This window comes from Phoenix dactylifera, chromosome 2, assembly GCF_051530095.1.
Source record: "Phoenix dactylifera cultivar Ajwa chromosome 2, Ajwa_hap1_PhDact_Kaust_v1.1, whole genome shotgun sequence".
Classification (NCBI taxonomy): domain Eukaryota; kingdom Viridiplantae; phylum Streptophyta; class Magnoliopsida; order Arecales; family Arecaceae; genus Phoenix; species Phoenix dactylifera.
Window position 1 is genome coordinate 42,603,311 of NC_143191.1, and position 18,082 is coordinate 42,621,392.

General features: G+C 39.1%; 1 protein-coding gene across 1 annotated transcript; it reads left to right on the plus strand.

Annotated features, from left to right (window-relative positions):
- Positions 1–1,802: 1,802 nt before the first annotated feature.
- LOC103699181 (uncharacterized) lies at positions 1,803–6,502 on the plus strand. Its single transcript, XM_008781236.4, has 3 exons — positions 1,803–1,933; positions 5,143–5,230; positions 5,390–6,502. Exons 2-3 carry the CDS (start codon positions 5,165–5,167, stop codon positions 6,152–6,154), a joined length of 831 nt encoding a protein of 276 aa, XP_008779458.1. The 5' UTR covers positions 1,803–1,933; positions 5,143–5,164; the 3' UTR covers positions 6,155–6,502.
- The last annotated feature ends 11,580 nt before the right edge of the window (positions 6,503–18,082 follow it).

The following is an 18,082-nucleotide window of genomic DNA, read 5'->3' on the forward strand; positions in this document are numbered from 1 at the left end:
TGTTTAATCCGGTATGCTTAACTTATTTGACCTGTCATTAAAAATCCATCTACCCTATTAAATCTGATTTGACTTATTTAATGAATAGATTATGTGGGTTGGGTCGGATATCTATTTAATAAACATGTGGGGTTCAAACTTAAAATTTTGACATGTTTAATAAATATGTCGGATATAGGTTGATGAATTTTTCAACTCGATCCGATTGCCACTCTTAGATAGAAGATATACAGCATGCTTCTTTGTGCCAGTATAACATCTAGGAAAGGTAATGTTAACAAAAATAAAAAAAATAACAAACAAGAGATTTTTTTCTTAACGTGGCTTACTTTGACGTCTCAAGGGCCACGGCCCTACAGATTTGTTATATACATATAATTTTATTTTATTCACTTTAGCTGCTTCATTGTTAACTTGAAAAGAAAGGAACAATGAAACAGATTTGTAGGGCAAGGAATTTGAAATAGGAGGAAAAAAAAATCTTTAACAAATCCAAAGATGGCGGTTTCGCGTGTAGTTTAGGTCCGACACTCAGCGTTTGATCATCACTAAGACCCATGTTTGCACGGGCTTCGAATATTCGCAGCCCAAATTGCATCTGAGCCCGTCTCAGCGCGGATGACCTGCTGGGGCCCCAGCAGTTTAAATGCGACGGGGGAGCCTTTGCCCTCTGGGAAGAAGGCTTTGGCTTTCAAGCCTATTAAACCAAAATGTTTGATCTAGTTTTCTTTTTCTTCTTCTTCTTTTCTTTCCTCTCTCATGCATTAATTTCGACTACCCATGAAATAAACTGATAGGTTTTCTCACCCTTTTATATCTAAATAAAAATATTTCCTGTACATCTAAAAATAATATTAAATTTTGTAAGAAGTAATAATTTGAAAGTAATAGATATTTGCTTGTTATGTAACACTAGAGTAGCAAATAGCAATGAACACACAACTTTCGCAAATTATAGCTCAATTGTCCATTTTCTTGATCTCATGATATCGCAATGAAATAGAGTTCAAACCATTATAACAGCCATCAAAACACTAAAAAAACATTTATCATAATAACCAATGATCATTTGTAAAACATTGAATAATCTATAGTTGTCTAACATTTTTGGATATTGGGATGCAACGAGGAAGGTGTCTAAGAGTTTCCAAACCTAGGACAAGAAGAGGAGGCCTTCGTTGTTGGCGACGGAGGATTGATGAAGAAGACTGCGGTAGTTCGATGGCATGTGGAAATAACGTGACGAGTTTGAGATCGATCAGATTATGTTTAGTAGTGTCAACTCTTAGCACCAGATAAATATAGGGGGTAGAATCTTATTTCACCTTCTGTACCAATGAGAAGTGGTGAAAAACGAAAGGGGGAGGAACGCAGAAGAGAAGGGGTGCATTTCGGAACATTCAAAAAATAAGAGATGAAAATAGAATATATTTTCTTTTCAATAATGGCTTACAGCATTGGGCGTCCAAGAGGCACAAGATCACATTAAACCATTTTACTAATGTTAGAAATCGGATTAAATTCTCTTAACATCTAGAGGTACTAAGTAAAACTGACTTTTTGATAATTTTCTTACACTCATATTTTAACAACTATGTAAACCCAAAAAAAATGTCCGGTTCAATGAATGCCGCCCGCACCTACCCATTTTGGAATCTCATGTCCAAACTGACCGAATAATCCAGCTTTTGGATCTGAATTTGGATTAAAATCAGGTCGGATTAGATTAAATTACTGACTCTACGGAACGGTTAAAGAGCGCCAAGTAACTTGAGCCAATCTTTTAATTAATAAATCGAAATTCTCCCCCTTCCCTCTCCCGTCTCTTGGGTTTTACGGCCGCGGACCGCCCAGAAACCCTAATCCTATTTCCTAAAATCGCAAGGAGGTTTTCTTCTCCGGCGAGCCGTCTCATCTGGTTGATCCCACCAGGGTAAGCCGATTTTTCTTCTAGCCTACTTCCTCTCCTCCTTTTGTTATGCTAGCTTTGGTCTTATCTTCTCTCTTTCTCTTGGATTGGTTCGTAGTTTAGTTTGTTCGCAGAAAGGTCGCTATTCTGTTTGATCCGTAAAGCAAGAATTCTCATTCTTGGAGAGAAAAAAAAGTAGAAAGAGAGTTAAACCAGTTTGGTTGGTTTCGAGATGGAATTTTTGGAGATCAATCCGTTAAACCAGTTATGTTTTGGTGAATCTTAATGATTCTCGGAGGGAGTTGACGCATCATTGTTCATTCTCTGCACCATTGCATTGATCCGTGCTAATCTTGGCTTAATCTTCGTCTACTACCTGCTCCAGCATCGTAAAAACTCATGTTTAGATTGTTTTCTATGGTGAAGCCTTTCGATGATATCGATACTGAGGGATAATGGCGGTTTTTTAAGGACTTCTTGATTTTTTGGCCTGTGCCATATGACGAGGTTTTTACCTGTGAGGCCTTCTTGTCCCTTTCTTTAATAGTGGTCGGTCAATCCATAATTTCTTGACTCAATTTTATCTCTTCAATCATTCATATTGGAGCAAATTCAGCTGTAACTGAGAATACAGTGTTTTATCTTTTACATTAGAAAATAATATAAATCTCAAAGCTACGTAATGAAAAATTTCGAAGTTATATAAAATGTCTAGTATTCCATAAACCAGTACTCTGTTACTTTGAAAATATACTGTGCTTCAAGCTTGTGATTTATGTGTTCATGAAGATGTTAATAGATATGTTAAAACACATGTTCTTCTGTAAATAAGTTTTCTACATCGTGGCTAAATTAGCATATGCAAAGAACTATAGATAGTTATACGGCATATTGATATAAAACTATAATAATATAGCTAATATTGTAGCTTCAATTATTCTTATAAGCATCCAATGAAATCTAAGTGGCCTGGCCCAGTGTTACCGGTTTCCAGCAGAATTGAGCAATATTCTATGAGGTGGGCTGAAATAGGTTTGTATCCTTTTAGGAACCCCATTTTAGTTTGCTAAACTTTGATACCTTGGGAAACCCTCTATATTATCAAGTCTTTTATTTGAGATTTTTTAATTAAAGTGTAACCCTAGAGTGCTTCGTCATAACCTCTGCTTACAGATATCTGACATCTTGGAAGGTATCTCCAATTTTTTTGGGCTACTCACATGTTTAGGGCAGCCAAACAATCAGCTGATCGGTTACCTGGTGCCAAACAAGCCCTTTATTTCTCTGCAAATGATTTTGTTGGTTTTTCTTTTTTCCTTTGATCTCCGCTGATTGTTTAGGTTGTATTTTTTGTCCGCAATTGAGGCTTAGCCTCCCTTTGATGACAAAAAATAGAAGAAACCTATCAGGAAGTAGATTTTTACCAGGTTTGGTAGATAAGGATTTGTTTGATTTTGATTGATATCCATCAATGCAAGCACCAACCTATAGAATGACCTGCACATGATGTAATTTACGATCTTGTGGAAATAAGTTAATATTAATTAACCTAGAAACCTAATCCAAGAGGATCACCATATTTGATATGGACTATTTTGGTCATTATAAGTATTCAGGAGGATCATCAGACTCGATGTGGATCACTTTCGCCACTACGGATATCCAAGAGAATAACCTAACTCGATGTGGAGCACTTTGGCCACTACGAGCAAGGCTAGACAGGATTTAGGATGAAGATTTGCTACAGGGTCTGGAGGGCGGAGCCCCTCCTCCAACCCGCCCCCTCTCTCTCCTTCCCTCCCCCTCTCTCTTTTCCTCTCTTTCGTTCTCCCTCCCCCTCCTTTGGTGGTTTTTTGTTTTGAATATCGGGACCGTCCCGGTTCGCTACTAGCACAGCTTGATACACTCTGAACCAGGCAGCTCGGGACGGTTCCACATTTCTTGGATATAATTCTATATAAAAGGAAGTTAGGGTGTCTTTCACATTTTGTTTAGCTAATGGTAAATTATTGATGGAGATGAACATATACTTTGGAGCTCTGAAATGTTGTTCAATGGAGACAAGTTTCTCCATGCAGCTTATAGTGGTTTTGCCACTATGGCTTTAAAAAAAAAGTTGGTCGGGTGTAGTAGTTTTTGTTTTCCTCTTGTGAGTTCAATGAATTATAAGAATATCTTGTAACTTGTAATGATTTTTTTTTTTTCAATTCTGAGTTTTTTCAATCTTGAAGTTTGTACCAAGTTTACAATGCCATCCATTTGAACTCTTAACCTTTTTTTAAAAAAATATTTTTCCTTTATTCTTTTGTTAATTGTCTTTCTATTTCTCTCAAACTTGCAAGATCCAGATTCGCAAATTTGTGGTTGAGCTCCTACAATTATCATATTTTGAAAATCTTACTTCTGGTGGGCTGCAGCCGTTTGCTGGTTGGTTTTTTTTCATGTTCTCTAAATTTATACCCCCATTATTGTACACTATTGATACGGTAAAACACTACATAAAACCAAACCAACTTTCACTTTAGTAAATCACAATCCTGTGGCTCTTAAGTAATCACCATTGTTAATGGTTGGTACAATCTAATTTTGTTCATCACCACTATTCTTATCGGCAAGTAGCATGGGATGTTATATAGCTAAAAAAATCCAGTTTGTCTTATGATCTTCCAGTGCTTGTCTCTTTGACATTCTTGTCAAATCTCTCGAAAATTGTGATTCAAGTCACCTGATGGTGCGAACGCATACTTATCCCAAAAATGTCATGTTTTACTAAAACTATTTATCTTATGTGCTGACATTACATTCTTCCTAGTTTTATTGCTGTTAAGCTTCCTAATGTGTAAATGGAGTTTTGTCCTCTTTTGTCATAACTCATCATAGCAAGTATCATAGACTATGTCGCAAGGTTCACCATCTTGGTACCGGATCTTGTACCGGTACCATCCTATTACAGTGTTGTCACGCAGTACAGTACAAGATGATGAGACGTACCGAGTGTCGGTACGGTATGAGCCTGCGTACCAGTAGCAGTATGGTACAGTATTGATTGGTATGGCTATTATTCTTTTGGGCTCATTTGCATCAAGTTTATTTATACCTTATTGATTTTTGCTATGTTTGAAATGAACCAATGATATGAGAAATAAATATGCATTAATTTTGATGCATTCAGGTTCTCTCCATCATGTAAGAATTGTGCCGTTCTAATATGTGGCATCTATTTATTTGGCTAGGTTCTTATGCTGGACAGCTGCCATGGACTTTGGTATAGATATGGGATCCTCTAGTTTTCCCACAAAATGCAAGTTGAGCAGCAGAACTGTAAGCTAGAACCAGTAACATCATGCCTCATGGCAGGGAGGGGAAGGATCGGGATACTTGAATTATTTAGACCATTTAGTTATGGAATAGAAAATGGATGTTATTTGTGAATTTCGCCTTTGAACTGATTTCTGAAACTGAAACTGTTATTCTTGGTAGGTTTCATCAGAGTCGTTATACAAAACTGCTCAGATTCGACTCCTCAGCTGCCACCCTGAGGTGTATGAGCCATGTGATGACTCATTTGCCCTAGTGGATGCTCTTCTAGCTGATAGAGCAAATTTGTTGCAGCACAAGCCAAGGTTATGCATGGAAGTGGGCTGTGGGAGTGGCTATGTGATCACATCTTTGGCCCTCATGCTTGGGGAAGAAAACTCTGGAGTCCATTATTTTGCAACTGACATCAACCCACATGCTGTGGAGGTGACTCGTGCGACACTTGAAGCTCATGGTGTACATGCAGAGATCATCACCACAAATATTGCTTCCGGGCTTCACAAACGCCTTGCTGGTATGATAGATGTGGTGGTGGTTAATCCTCCTTATGTGCCAACACCTGAAGAAGAAGTTGGCTGTGATGGGATAACTGCTTCTTGGGCTGGAGGAGAGAATGGACGCAAGGTGATAGACAGGATCCTTCCTGTTGTAGATGAACTGCTTTCAGGTAAGGGTTGGCTTTATATGGTCACCCTCACAGCCAACAATCCTTCTCAGATTTGCCGTTCAATGAGAGAAAAGGGGTATGCATCTCGAATCATTGTCCAGAGGTCGACTGAGGAGGAAAGCCTCCATGTTATCAAGTTTTGGCGTGAAGATATTGCAGAGATGGAGGGGGCCAGAGCTGTTGCTTCGGGATCTGAGTCATGGGTATCGCATTTTCCTCTCAGATCCTTCTGGCGTGGTAATAATGTGAGTAGTGGCTGAATTGAGGAAAATGAATGCATGGACCTCTAAACTTGGTATCTGTAGTTAGCTTTTTTTTCTTTTGATTCATCTGGATTGATTGATCACCTCTTTGCCTGTTTGTTTCACCAGCTGGTGTCCTTTTATCTGGTAGGTAATCATCAGCTAATATTGTGGGGGGTGATCTGTAATATTCGGATGCTACCAATAGCAGTCTTGCTGATTGATGCTTGTCAATGTGCACGAAAGGTTCTATTCAGGAGTTGTACATTGTATGCATCATTTCTAGTATAGGATATTTGTATCAGGTGTCTTTGAATGAAAAATTATGGGCTTTGAAGCCTGTATCTCCATTTTCACTCAGGAAAAGGGGAAGCCTTATTTGTATGCCTCCTATGCTGGCTTGTTAAGCAAGCAGGAAATTGGCCTCATTTGTATGATCTATGCAGTGTTTGGATGCAGTCTTAACGGACAAAACTCCACCTCTTCTACAATGAGTTAAAACTTCCAAAAAATCCAAATAAAAAAAGAAGGCTTTTTTAGGCTTCTTCTACAAAAGCAGCAGCAGCAAAACAACACAAAAAAGGAGAGAGAGAAGTCTATTGTTAAAACCCCCCCAAATCCGAGAAAAGATGGCGAAAAGTAGAACATACAACCATTACCCACCTAGAACCTAGAAGAGAACAAGGACAAGAAAGAGAACTCTAGCCAATCTTGAGGAAGAAAACTGGAAGCTAGCTGGGGAAAAAGATCCCTTCCTCGTTGTGGTCTTTCTCCTTTCCGTCTAACAACGGCTTCATGTAGGTTGCAATGGTTGAGGATGGAGCAGCCTCTTTCTACAATGGTTGAGGATGGAGCAGCCTCTTTCTCATCGAGCAAGAGGATGATGAGGTCAGTGAGGACCTTAAGGTTACGATGGAGATGGCTCTAACCAAGGCTCTTCTGGGAAAGATTTAGGGCTCGTTTGGTTCGCGGGAAAAAAAGGAGGAAAAGTATGGTCAACGGGAAAGTAATGAGATGCCTCTTGTTTGGTTGGAGTTTTCAAAGGAAAGAGATGGGAAAGTTGTATTCCCATGGGAATATGATTCTCATATTTCATGAGAAAGTCTTTCCCATGAGAAACATGAGAAAATTACTTTTCCATGAGGCGGAAATCACGCCATTTTTATTTTTTTCCAAAAAGCCCTTCAGCATTAAAGAAGCATTAAAGAGACATTAAAGACCTAATTTTTATTAAGGGCATAATAGAATTATAAATAACTTTCCTAGGAAAGTGGATGGTCAACCAAATATAAGCACTCTAGAAATTTGTCACTTTCTCATGGTTAACCAAACATGCCAAAAGTACTCTCCTAGGCATCATCTTCCTAGAAATCTACTTCGTAGGAATCATATTCCTAGGAGGGAAAATATTTTCCGCGAACCAAACGAGCCTTTAAGGGAAAGAAGGACAATCTTGGACAACTTCTTGGTTTTAGTCAATCACATCAGTAATAGCATTGCGTAGGTTTGTTTTTATTTTTTTTTATTTTTTAAGGAAAAGGGAGGCAAGGAGCTACCCGTGATACATCCCTAATAGCATTGGAGATGTAGAGGACTTTGACGCTATGCTCGAAGAAGTTGAAGATAAGATGGTTGAGGGGGATGTGAGAGAGGATCCCTTGCTCTTGAAGAGGATTGCACGAAACTCTTCTTGGAAGACGTGGAAGGTGTCTAAGAGCTTCCAGACCTAGGACAAGAGAGAGGAGGCCCTCCTTGTTGGCAACGGAGGATAGGTGAAAGAAGAGGAGTGCAATAGTTTGATGGCATGTGGAAATAACGTGATGAGTTTGAGCTCAATCGAAGTACGTTTAGTACTCCCGACTCTCAGCGCATGGTAAACATGGGGATAGGCTCTCATTTCATGGTCTCTACTGATGAGAGGTGGTAGGAAAGGACAAAGGGAGGGACTCTAGAGAGGAGGGGCGTATTTTGGAAAGAAATAAAAAAAATATGAGACGAAATGATGGTAATTATGTCCTTTTAGATGGTGTCTTAGCAGTATTGGGTGCCAAAGGAGGCATAAAACCATATTAAACCTGAATCACTTTACTAAAGTTAGAAATCAGATTATAATTTTTTTTAATTTTAAGAGATACCAAATCAAGCTGACCCTAAATTTAAGGGAGTTCCAATATTTTTCTCTTTCTCATATTTCAACAACTATATAAACCAAAAGAGAAGTCCGGTTCAATGAATCTCGGCTCGGACCGACCCATTTCAGAACCTTATGTGTGGTCCGAAGCTGACCGAATAACCCAAATTTTGGATTTGGATCTATATTAAAATCAAGCCGGATTAGATCAAATTATTGACTCTACGGATCGGTTAAAGAGTCACATGCATCTCACATGTCCTGGAGCCAATCTTTTAATTAATAAATCGAAATCCTCTCCCCTCTCTCTTCCGTCTCTAAGGCATTTGCATTTTTCGTTACTATTGTTACTTTTGATTGTTATAATAACCAACTCATGAGAAAAGAATATTGCTTATCCGTGAACAAAAGTGCAAAGAGAAAAACATCTTACCGCACCAGTGAGAAGCAATAAATCAATTTTAATTATTCCTTCATGAAAAAGTAGGTTGCTGAGACTACTACTTGGTCGCATACCACTTTATCATCTTAATAGTATGGCTCGTTTGGTTCGCGGGAAAAGAAGGGGGAAAAGTGTGGTCAATGGGAAAGTAATGAGATGCCTCTTGTTTGGTTGGAGTTTTCAAAGGAGAGAGAAGGGAAAGTTGAATTCCCATGGGAATATGATTCCCACATTTCATGGAAAAGTCTTTCCCATGAGAAACATGGGAAAGTAACTTTCCCATGAGGCAGGAATTACTCCATTTTTACTTTTTCCCAAAAAGTCCCTTCAGCATTAAAGAAGCATTAAAGAGACATTAAAAACCTAATTTTTATTAAGGGTATAATAGGAATTATACATAACTTTCCTAGGAAAGTGGATGGCCAACCAAACATAAGCACTTTGGAAATTTGTCACTTTCCCATGGTCAACCAAACATGCCAAAAGTACTTTCCTAGGCATCCTTTTCCTAGGAATTTGTTTCCCAGGAATCATATTCCTAGGAGGGAAAATGCTTCCCGCAAACCAAACGAGCCCGTATAGTTTGTGCAGAATGATATCTTCGGTGCCATTTGATGGGAAAACAATCCAATTAGTGAATTTGTAATCTTTTTTTTCAAGGTATGCTGTGTTGGAACCGGGCTAATTGGTAAATCTGTAACCTTTTTTCTTGGTCTGCTGTGCTGGAACTGGGGCCCGGACCGATTACTCGGTGGCACGGGTCAGTACTCCCCCGTACCATTCCATGCAGGAGGGCCTGCGGAGGCCGGCAAGTTCGCAAAGGAGGTGGAGCCCCTCCTCCGCCTCCTTCGCATAGCTCACCAGCCTCCGTTGCCCTCTCTCTTCCTTCCTCTCCCTTTTCCTCCCTCCAAAGCCCCTCCTTTGTCAAATTGACTGAATTCCTTTTCTCATCTGTGTGAGAATCTCATTAAATAGAAAAAATGTATAGAAAAATTAGCTATAGACAGCTATACATGGCAACTAGCTATAGACAGCTATACACAGCAAATCTGCCAATTAGTTCTGCTAGCTAAATTAGAAAAACTAAGCTGTACAGAGTTAATAGAAATAACAAAGGAAATGAGTAGATTGTGGAAATAATAAAGGTAATTAAATTTGCTATGAAAACCATAAAGAAATAGGATCTGTCGATCCTATTAACATCCCCCCTCAAATTGATGCTGGCTAATCAAAAAGCATCAATTTGCCAACTAGATACTGATGACATTGACGAGTCATAGCCTTGGTAAATATATCAGCAATATGAAAATCCGTGGTGATATGAGGAAGAGTGATAACACGTCGGTCATAAGCCTCACGAATGGAGTGACAATCTGCCTCAATATGCTTGGTTTGTTCATGAATGACTGGATTAGCTGCAAACTGAATCACACTAGTATTTTCCACATGAAGAGAAGTGGGCTCTAATTGAGGGAACCCAAGCTCAGCCAACAATCCATGAAGCCAAATAATCTCAAAACATGCAAAGGACATGGCTCGATACTCAGACTATGTTGAAGACTTAGAAATATGGTCATGTTTCTTACTCTTCCTAAAATGAGTGCATTGCCAAGAAACATGCACCAACCCATAACTGAACGATGCATATCTGGGCAGCCAGCCCAATCAACATCACTGTATGCACTCAACTAAATAGGTGAACCAGCAAGAAAATATAAGCCGTGATCTGGAGCCTCTCAGATAGCGAATGATATAGCGGACAACAACCAAATGAAGGTGCCAAGGAGTTTGCATAAACTGACTAACTTGCTAAACAACGAAGAAAATATCAGACCGAGTTATGGTCAAATAGTTTAGACTCCCAACTAACTGTCGGTACAGCGAGGGATTAGAAAGAAGCTCGCCCTCCTCACAACGATACTTCACATTCACCTCCAAAGGTGTGTCAATAGAAGAAACATCCCAAAGTCTAGCCAAAGCAGTCAAATCCTGCATATACTTATGTTGATGCAAAAAAGGACCCGCAGTTCTAGACTTCACCTCAAGGCCCAAGAAATATTGAAGAGAACCAAGATCCTTCATGTGAAATGAAGCCCGTAGGTGCTGTTGAAGCTGCTGAATCAACATAGAATCTGTCTTCGTGATAACTATATCATCGACATACACTAAAAGGAGAACAATAGCACTCTCAGTCTTGCGGAAAAACAAGGAAGAGTCATACTGACTTTTGACAAAGGAAAAACCAAGTAATGTGGAGCAGAACTCATCAAACCAAGCACAAGGAGCATGCTTCAAGTTATAGAGAGAGCGCTTCATCTTGCACATATCAAAAGACAGGGTAGTGAATAAACCTGGTGGAGGTGTCATAAAAATTTATTCTTGAGATCACCATGCAGAAAAGCATTTTTAACGTCCATTTGATAGAGGGCCCAACCTTTAGAAGCAGGAATGGTAAGACTATCCATACTGTAGTCATCTTAGCTACCGGAGCAAAAGTCTCATCATAATCCACTCCATATTCCTGCCTATTACCAAGAGCAACCAACCGAGCTTTATATCTTTCCACAATCCCATCAAGACGTAGTTTCACAAAGTACACCCATTTACAACCAATAGATTTAGCATTAGAAAGATAGGGAACAATATCCTAAGTGTGATTCTCTTGTAGAGCCTAAAGCTCATCTTGCATGGCCTTCACCCAACATTCTTGCTTAACTACTTAGGAATAACAAGTAGGAATCATGATGGTAGACATAGTTGCATTGAGAGATGTATGTGAGAATCCATACCTATCTGGTAGATAGGAGGCTCTGGTGGACCTCCGAGGCGCAGGGACAACAGGCTCAGGTGGTGGATCAGTGTCGAAAAGGGGCTGAGGTGGCCAACGTCTCTCATACACAATACCTGGTTTGAAGCGCTCAATAGAATGATATATATCATCAAAGCTAGGAAGCATGCCAAGATCAGATGATGAGGCAACATTGAACTGAAAGAAATACTGATTTTCAAAGACATGAAGCCGGTTATTAGCAGCATCATAACACACAAAACCCTTTTGAGCAGTACTATAACCTATAAAGGCACACTGAACCGATTGGGCAGAAAGCTTGTAATGTTCATTAGCAAGTGAACAAAGCAAACACATCTAAAACTTTGAAGCTGGTTATAACCAGGATGCTTGTCATAGAGACGAATAAGGAGAATCAAAGTCCAAAATTTGAGAAGACAGTCGATTAATCAAATAAACTGCAGTAGACAAAGCTTCAACCCAAAATTTTGGAGGAATAGAGGATTCAAGCAACAAGGTGTGAACAATATCCAATAGATGGCGATTCTATATTCAACAACACCATTTTACTGAGGTGTATAAGGACAAGAGCGCTGAGAAATTATACCTTTCTGATGTAAGAACGCCTGAAAGTCATAAGACATATATTCTCCGCCCAAATCAGACCTTAATACTTCAACACAGGTTGAGAAATGAGTCTCAACATAAGCCACAAAGGTTTGGAAAACAGAAAATATTTCGGATTTGGAGCGGAGAAAATACACCCAAGGGAAACGACAATAATCATCAATTAACGTTACAAAATATTTATATCTGACATGAGATATTACAAGAGTAACACCCCAAACGTCACTATGAATACTATTGAAATATTTTTCGGCTTGACTACCATGATTAGGAAAAGATAGAGTTTTGCTTTTTTCGAGTTTACAAGTAATACAATCAAAAGACACGCTGTGAGAAGAGAACTGATCTTTATTGCCCGAAAAACCATGCTTCAATAAATGAGACAAAACAAGAGAGTTAGGATGGCCTAGACGTTTATGCCAAACCTCACTCTGATTTTTTACAACAGTACAAGCCAAAGACAATAGACTAGGAAGAGTAAAATGCAAAGAAAACAATCTTCTAAAACATTCCTCCAACTTTAGGTTCCTTTGCGATCACTTTTTCCGACGCCTGATCCTAAACCTGACAACCATTACGAGAAAATGCACACCACAGTTGTTATCAACCAATTGACCAACTAAAATTAAACTAGTAGAGAGTCATGGTGACACAAACACATTGCGGAAAGGTGAACTAAGATCTCCAACAACAGTAATAGGAAGATTACTTTCATTAGCAATTTGAATGTGTTGTGTACCCTTATAGGACCGAACATTATGCTGAAAATCAGAATTGCCAGTCATGTGATTCGATGCTCCAGAATCAACAGACCAAGGATGAGAAACTGTCTTACCATTACCTTGAAGTCCCAAGGTTGAAAAGGCCGAGATAATCATCTGTTGCACCATCTCTGAAGTAAGAACAACTTGTCTAGGACCTGCTGATGTGGCTGCAGTAGATGCGATACTTGCAGACTGATCCACAGAAGTAGAAGAACTAACCACAGCTTGAAAAGCATTGGCTTGGCAATTCTGAGGTCACGTAGGACACTCCTTAATGGTATGCCCGGATTGCTTACAGTAGGTGCAGATATTTTTGCTGCAGTTGCGAGCAATATGGCCAAATTCCTTGCAGCAGTAGCACTGAACCTTGTCCTTGCCCTTTCCCTTCCCTTGAGCAGCATTTGTAACATTCACAACATCTAAGGACAGCTTCTCTTGTGCCATAACAACCTGAGTAAAAGTCCGTTGCTCCTCACGAAGCAATTCACCAAGACACACATCCAAAGAGGGAACAAGATCACTGTTTAATAGCGCAACCCTAGTAACTTCAAATTCTGGCATGAGTTTCATCAGAAATTGATCACATCTGTTGGTTGCATGAACCTCTTGAATAGCGGATATTGCTTCTTTTGGCACTTTAGCATGAAGAATTCCGGAATACTCGCTCCACAGATTAAGAAAACCAGAATAATACTCCTGAATGGAAAGATTACCTTGGCTGTAATTTGCAATCACCAACTCCAAGTGAAACCACCTTGCATTGTTGTCTTGGTTGTAGATACGTTTTAAATAATCCCACATCTCCTTGGCAGTCCTAAAGGACTGCATATTGTTCACCATGTGCGGCTCAATGGACCCCAAAATCTAAGAAATAATCCGAAAATTCTTGGTCTTCCATTGAGCAAATTCCTTAGCATCAATTGGTGCTTTAGAAGAGCCATCAATATAATCCTAAAGCTCCTTGTCTTTGATAAACATCCTGAATTGAAACTCCCAAGCAGAGTAGTTCTTCCCAGTTAAACGAACACAAAATGCTTCTGTAGACATTGTGACCAAAAGAAAGAACACCAGAAAGAGAACTCCAAGAAAGCCAGAAACCAGAAAATTTTGCTTGTGAATTTAGATTTCTTTCTTGCCCTAATTGATCATGTGATATGCTTATTAAAATTTTGGATTTTATTAGGATCCAAATGGCTGCATTTTCTCATTCTTGTACTATCGTAGCGGACCTTTGTTTGGTTTTATGTATTTATTTGGGAAATCTCTTTTAGCCCTTTATGTTTTGCTGTTTTATATTTGAGGTTTTCTTAATTTTCGATGTAATATCAACTACAAGGAAATCTGATAATGATTGATAAACAACTTCTTATTTACTTTTTATTTATGATTTCATGGTTATATGGTTTCTGAATACAAACTTGATTGGTATCAAATATAGCATTACTTGGCATCTTTATATTATTCCATATGAAATGGATCAAAATTTGTTCCCTTGAATCTATCAAAATGTAAGATATTGTTTCCTGCTAGTTTTGCTTAAAAATTCTTTAATTTTTTGTTGATATAAATGGTGTTGTTAACCGTTTAAGGCACTCTCATCTTGTGGGATTCATAGCTTCTCTCTCTCTCTCTCTCTCTCTCTCTCTCTCTCTCTCTATTCTGCTCCTGACATACGCACATAATGGATGTCAAAAAAAAAGAGTAGAAACATTGCTATCGAAAGAAGCGAGCCGTGTATGCAGTACATTCACCAAATCAATGCATCACATGCATTTGCATGTGCTTGCTTGTATGTGTATATGTATGTATGTATGTATGTATGTATTTGTGCGCATATCATAGGTACTTCTTAGTTGTGATATTTTGTAGTACAATAATTTGACTGTTAGTTCTGCTATAGCATATAGCCTATGAAGTAATGTAGGCTTTCATTTTGATAGTGCTGAAATGTGGTGGCAAAATGTATGACTATTGCTGAATACATCAACCTGTGGTGTTATACTTAGTTTCAACTGAAAACGTAGCATTATATTCTAATCAAAATGTTGACTTAACTGCAGTGTTTGGGTTGCTCGACGGCCACCTGGCTTTGCATTTGTCGAATTTGATGATAGAAGAGATGCATTGGATGCCGTCCGTGACTTAGATGGTATGCAAGTTTTTATGCTTCTCATTTGTGAGACGATCTATGGATCCTCTAGATAGAAATTTAGGTTTTCTTTCTGCAATCTGATATTCATGTGGAATTAAATGTTCAAATCCATTACCAGAAGTGCTTGATATTTGTTCCATTAATCTCTACAGCGACACTATCTCAATATGGTGGATTTTTGATTTAGGCATATATTTTTATGAATGCTGAGACTGAGGGCAATGGTTGTCCAGCACTTGGAAAAGAAAAAGGAAAAAAAAAAAGAAAACATCTAAACTAGTTTCATAACTAGTATCCAAATAAAATTTCATCCGAGTGCAATGGGTTATTTATGGTGCCAAATAACAGTTATAAACATCAGCATTGATGTTCTCCTACTTTTGCTGATGCTCCTATTTCTTACATTAATATGAACTTTGTAGTATTTTCTTTCTCATCATTTTTTATATGTAGATGCAATGAAAGGCGTATTGCATTATTTTCTTACATAACATTTTATCATGATATATCTGTCCATAATATTTTAATAATTTGCATAATATTCTTTGGTTTAAAATTTCATATAGCACACAATGAGAGTAATTCTAGAAAGTAGACTTCCGTTTGCATTAGCTGATGCTATATAAAAGGATTCTACTCTGTCAGCAAGCTGGCAATAGTTGCATAGGTCTCAAAGGTCTTATTTTATCTAAGTCCTAATAATCATTTTTGTAAATGGTTTAAGGGAAGCATGGTTGGCGTGTTGAGCTTTCTTATAAGTCTATGGGTGGTGGCGGTGGCCATGGACTCGTGGTGGACGCAGACGTGGACATGATCAGGACGTGTAGTGTTACAGGCGTGGCGAACCTGGTCATTTTGCATGGGAGTGTCGCGTCGCTTGCGCATTGGCCCTAGAGGATTAGGAAGTGGAAGGCGTCGAAGCCCCAGCCTTCCTCAATAGCCATCTTTCTATAATTCTGTTGGGTGGGACGTAGAGTGAGAGCATAGTATGCTGTACCACACCAAACTGGATGGTACATACCGAATGTACCGTATGGTACCGGTTTGATACTGGTACCGATGGCATACCGCATACCATACTGTACCGTACCGATGCTATAATAGTGTGGATTAGTATAAGGTTCGGTACCGGTACGGCGAATCTCGAGTGGGAGTACGCTTGGATCAAGATTCAATTATGATTATCTAGTCATGTTTAGTCCGATTTCTACGTGGTACCATTATAAGTTGGGGGAAGGTAATGGGTGTGCCATCCTGCAGAGACAACAACCTTCCTCTGCAATTTAATGCTTGGGGGAAGGAAGCCTAGACCAAATTTGGGTTGTCCAAGTAAGAAAAAAACAAAGAAAGATAAAAAGGGTGGCATAATACAAAACTCCTTGTAGACTGTAGTCTTATGTAAACCATCGCAAAACCAATCATGATTTGGAGAAGACCACCAACATCACCAATCATCACAAGTTTGGAATCAGCCTTTCACCATTTCTGCTGCATCCAGAGCTATCAAGTGCATTGACACTGCCACATCTAGACCTCTGCATCCTAGATATTTGTACAACATCCATGTCCTTTGCCTGCTGATGACCTATCCAATGCTGTAAGATTTGAGTTGATCTAAACGACCATGGAGGGGAATCAGAAGATATTTGAACTATGTTATTTCTTTTTGTCCAGAAGGACCAATTTTAGTGACAGCAATTAACTGCTGCAAAGGTCTAAAATTTTAAGTTCCTCTTTTAGGACGATTATGTTGACAAAGTAAGAAAGGGAGCTGAGGTTAGTTACTTTAGCTGACCTTAAACATGACAAGTACGTGAGCGATCTCTTATTCCGCACCAACATGGATAGTGCCAAAATGGTTCAGACCCCCCTGTCCACAAGCACTCTCCTTGTTTTGCTCGATGGTTCACCCCCCGTCGATAGCACTGCATTTCACAAAGTCATTGGTGGCCTTCAGTACCTCAGTCTCACCAGACCGGATATTGCTTTCACTGTCAACCGTCTCTCACAGTTCATGCATCAGCCTACTACCACACACTGGGCTGCTATCAAGAGATTACTCAAATACCTTAAGCATACGATTTTTGATGCCATTCACTTTCGAAAAGACTGTGCACTGAAACTATGTACCTACAAAGACACTGACTGAGCTGGGGATCATGACACTCGGATTTCTACTATTGCCTTCATCACCTTCCTTGGAAAGAATCCTATCGCCTGGACAGCTAGCAAGCAGCGCACCATCTCTCGCTCTTCAACTGAAGCAAAATTTCATGCCTTAGCAGCTACTACTTCCGAAACACTTTGGCTGCACTCTCTTCTCACTGAACTTCGTCTCAAGCTTCCTCATGCTCCACAGCTCTACTGTGATAACATAGAAGCAAATCATTTTAGTCTCAATCCTATGCAGCACACCCGTATGAAGCATATTGAAGTTGACCTGCAATTTGTCCATGATCTTGTGCAGCATATGATCTTGCCTCCAAAATACTTCATCGCCAAAATAAGGCAACTCAAATTTTAATCCGTAATATGAGCTCATGTTTGCATGATTCTGGACATGTTTTTAATCTCTAACTATATGACTCCTTAAGCCTCCAAATTACTTGACCAAATGCAATAAAACAACGCCACCCCTTCTAGAGGAATAAGTTTCCAACAAGCAAAATTTGGTCCTAAGTGTCGCCTAACCAATGAATGATGGGCCAGGAGGGACTCTTTCCATATCGAGGCGTAGACACATGGTCATATTTGTTTCTTTTTCTAATCTTTTTTAATCTTTCATGTAACCTATAACCATATTTTTGTTGAAAAAAAAAACACAAGCATAATTAGTTTGTTGTAAACCTAATAATCCGCTAGCAGATCTGCTGACTAAATCGTTAGCTCGTTAGCACTTTCAACTTCTCAAATCCAAGATAGGCCTTGCTAATGGCACGTCCATCTTAAACGGCATATACGGACAGTTATCAATCCACCACAATCAACTCCTCCGTGAATAGCAACTGCAGCGAGATTCAAGCATTCTCTTGGCTGGCTTAT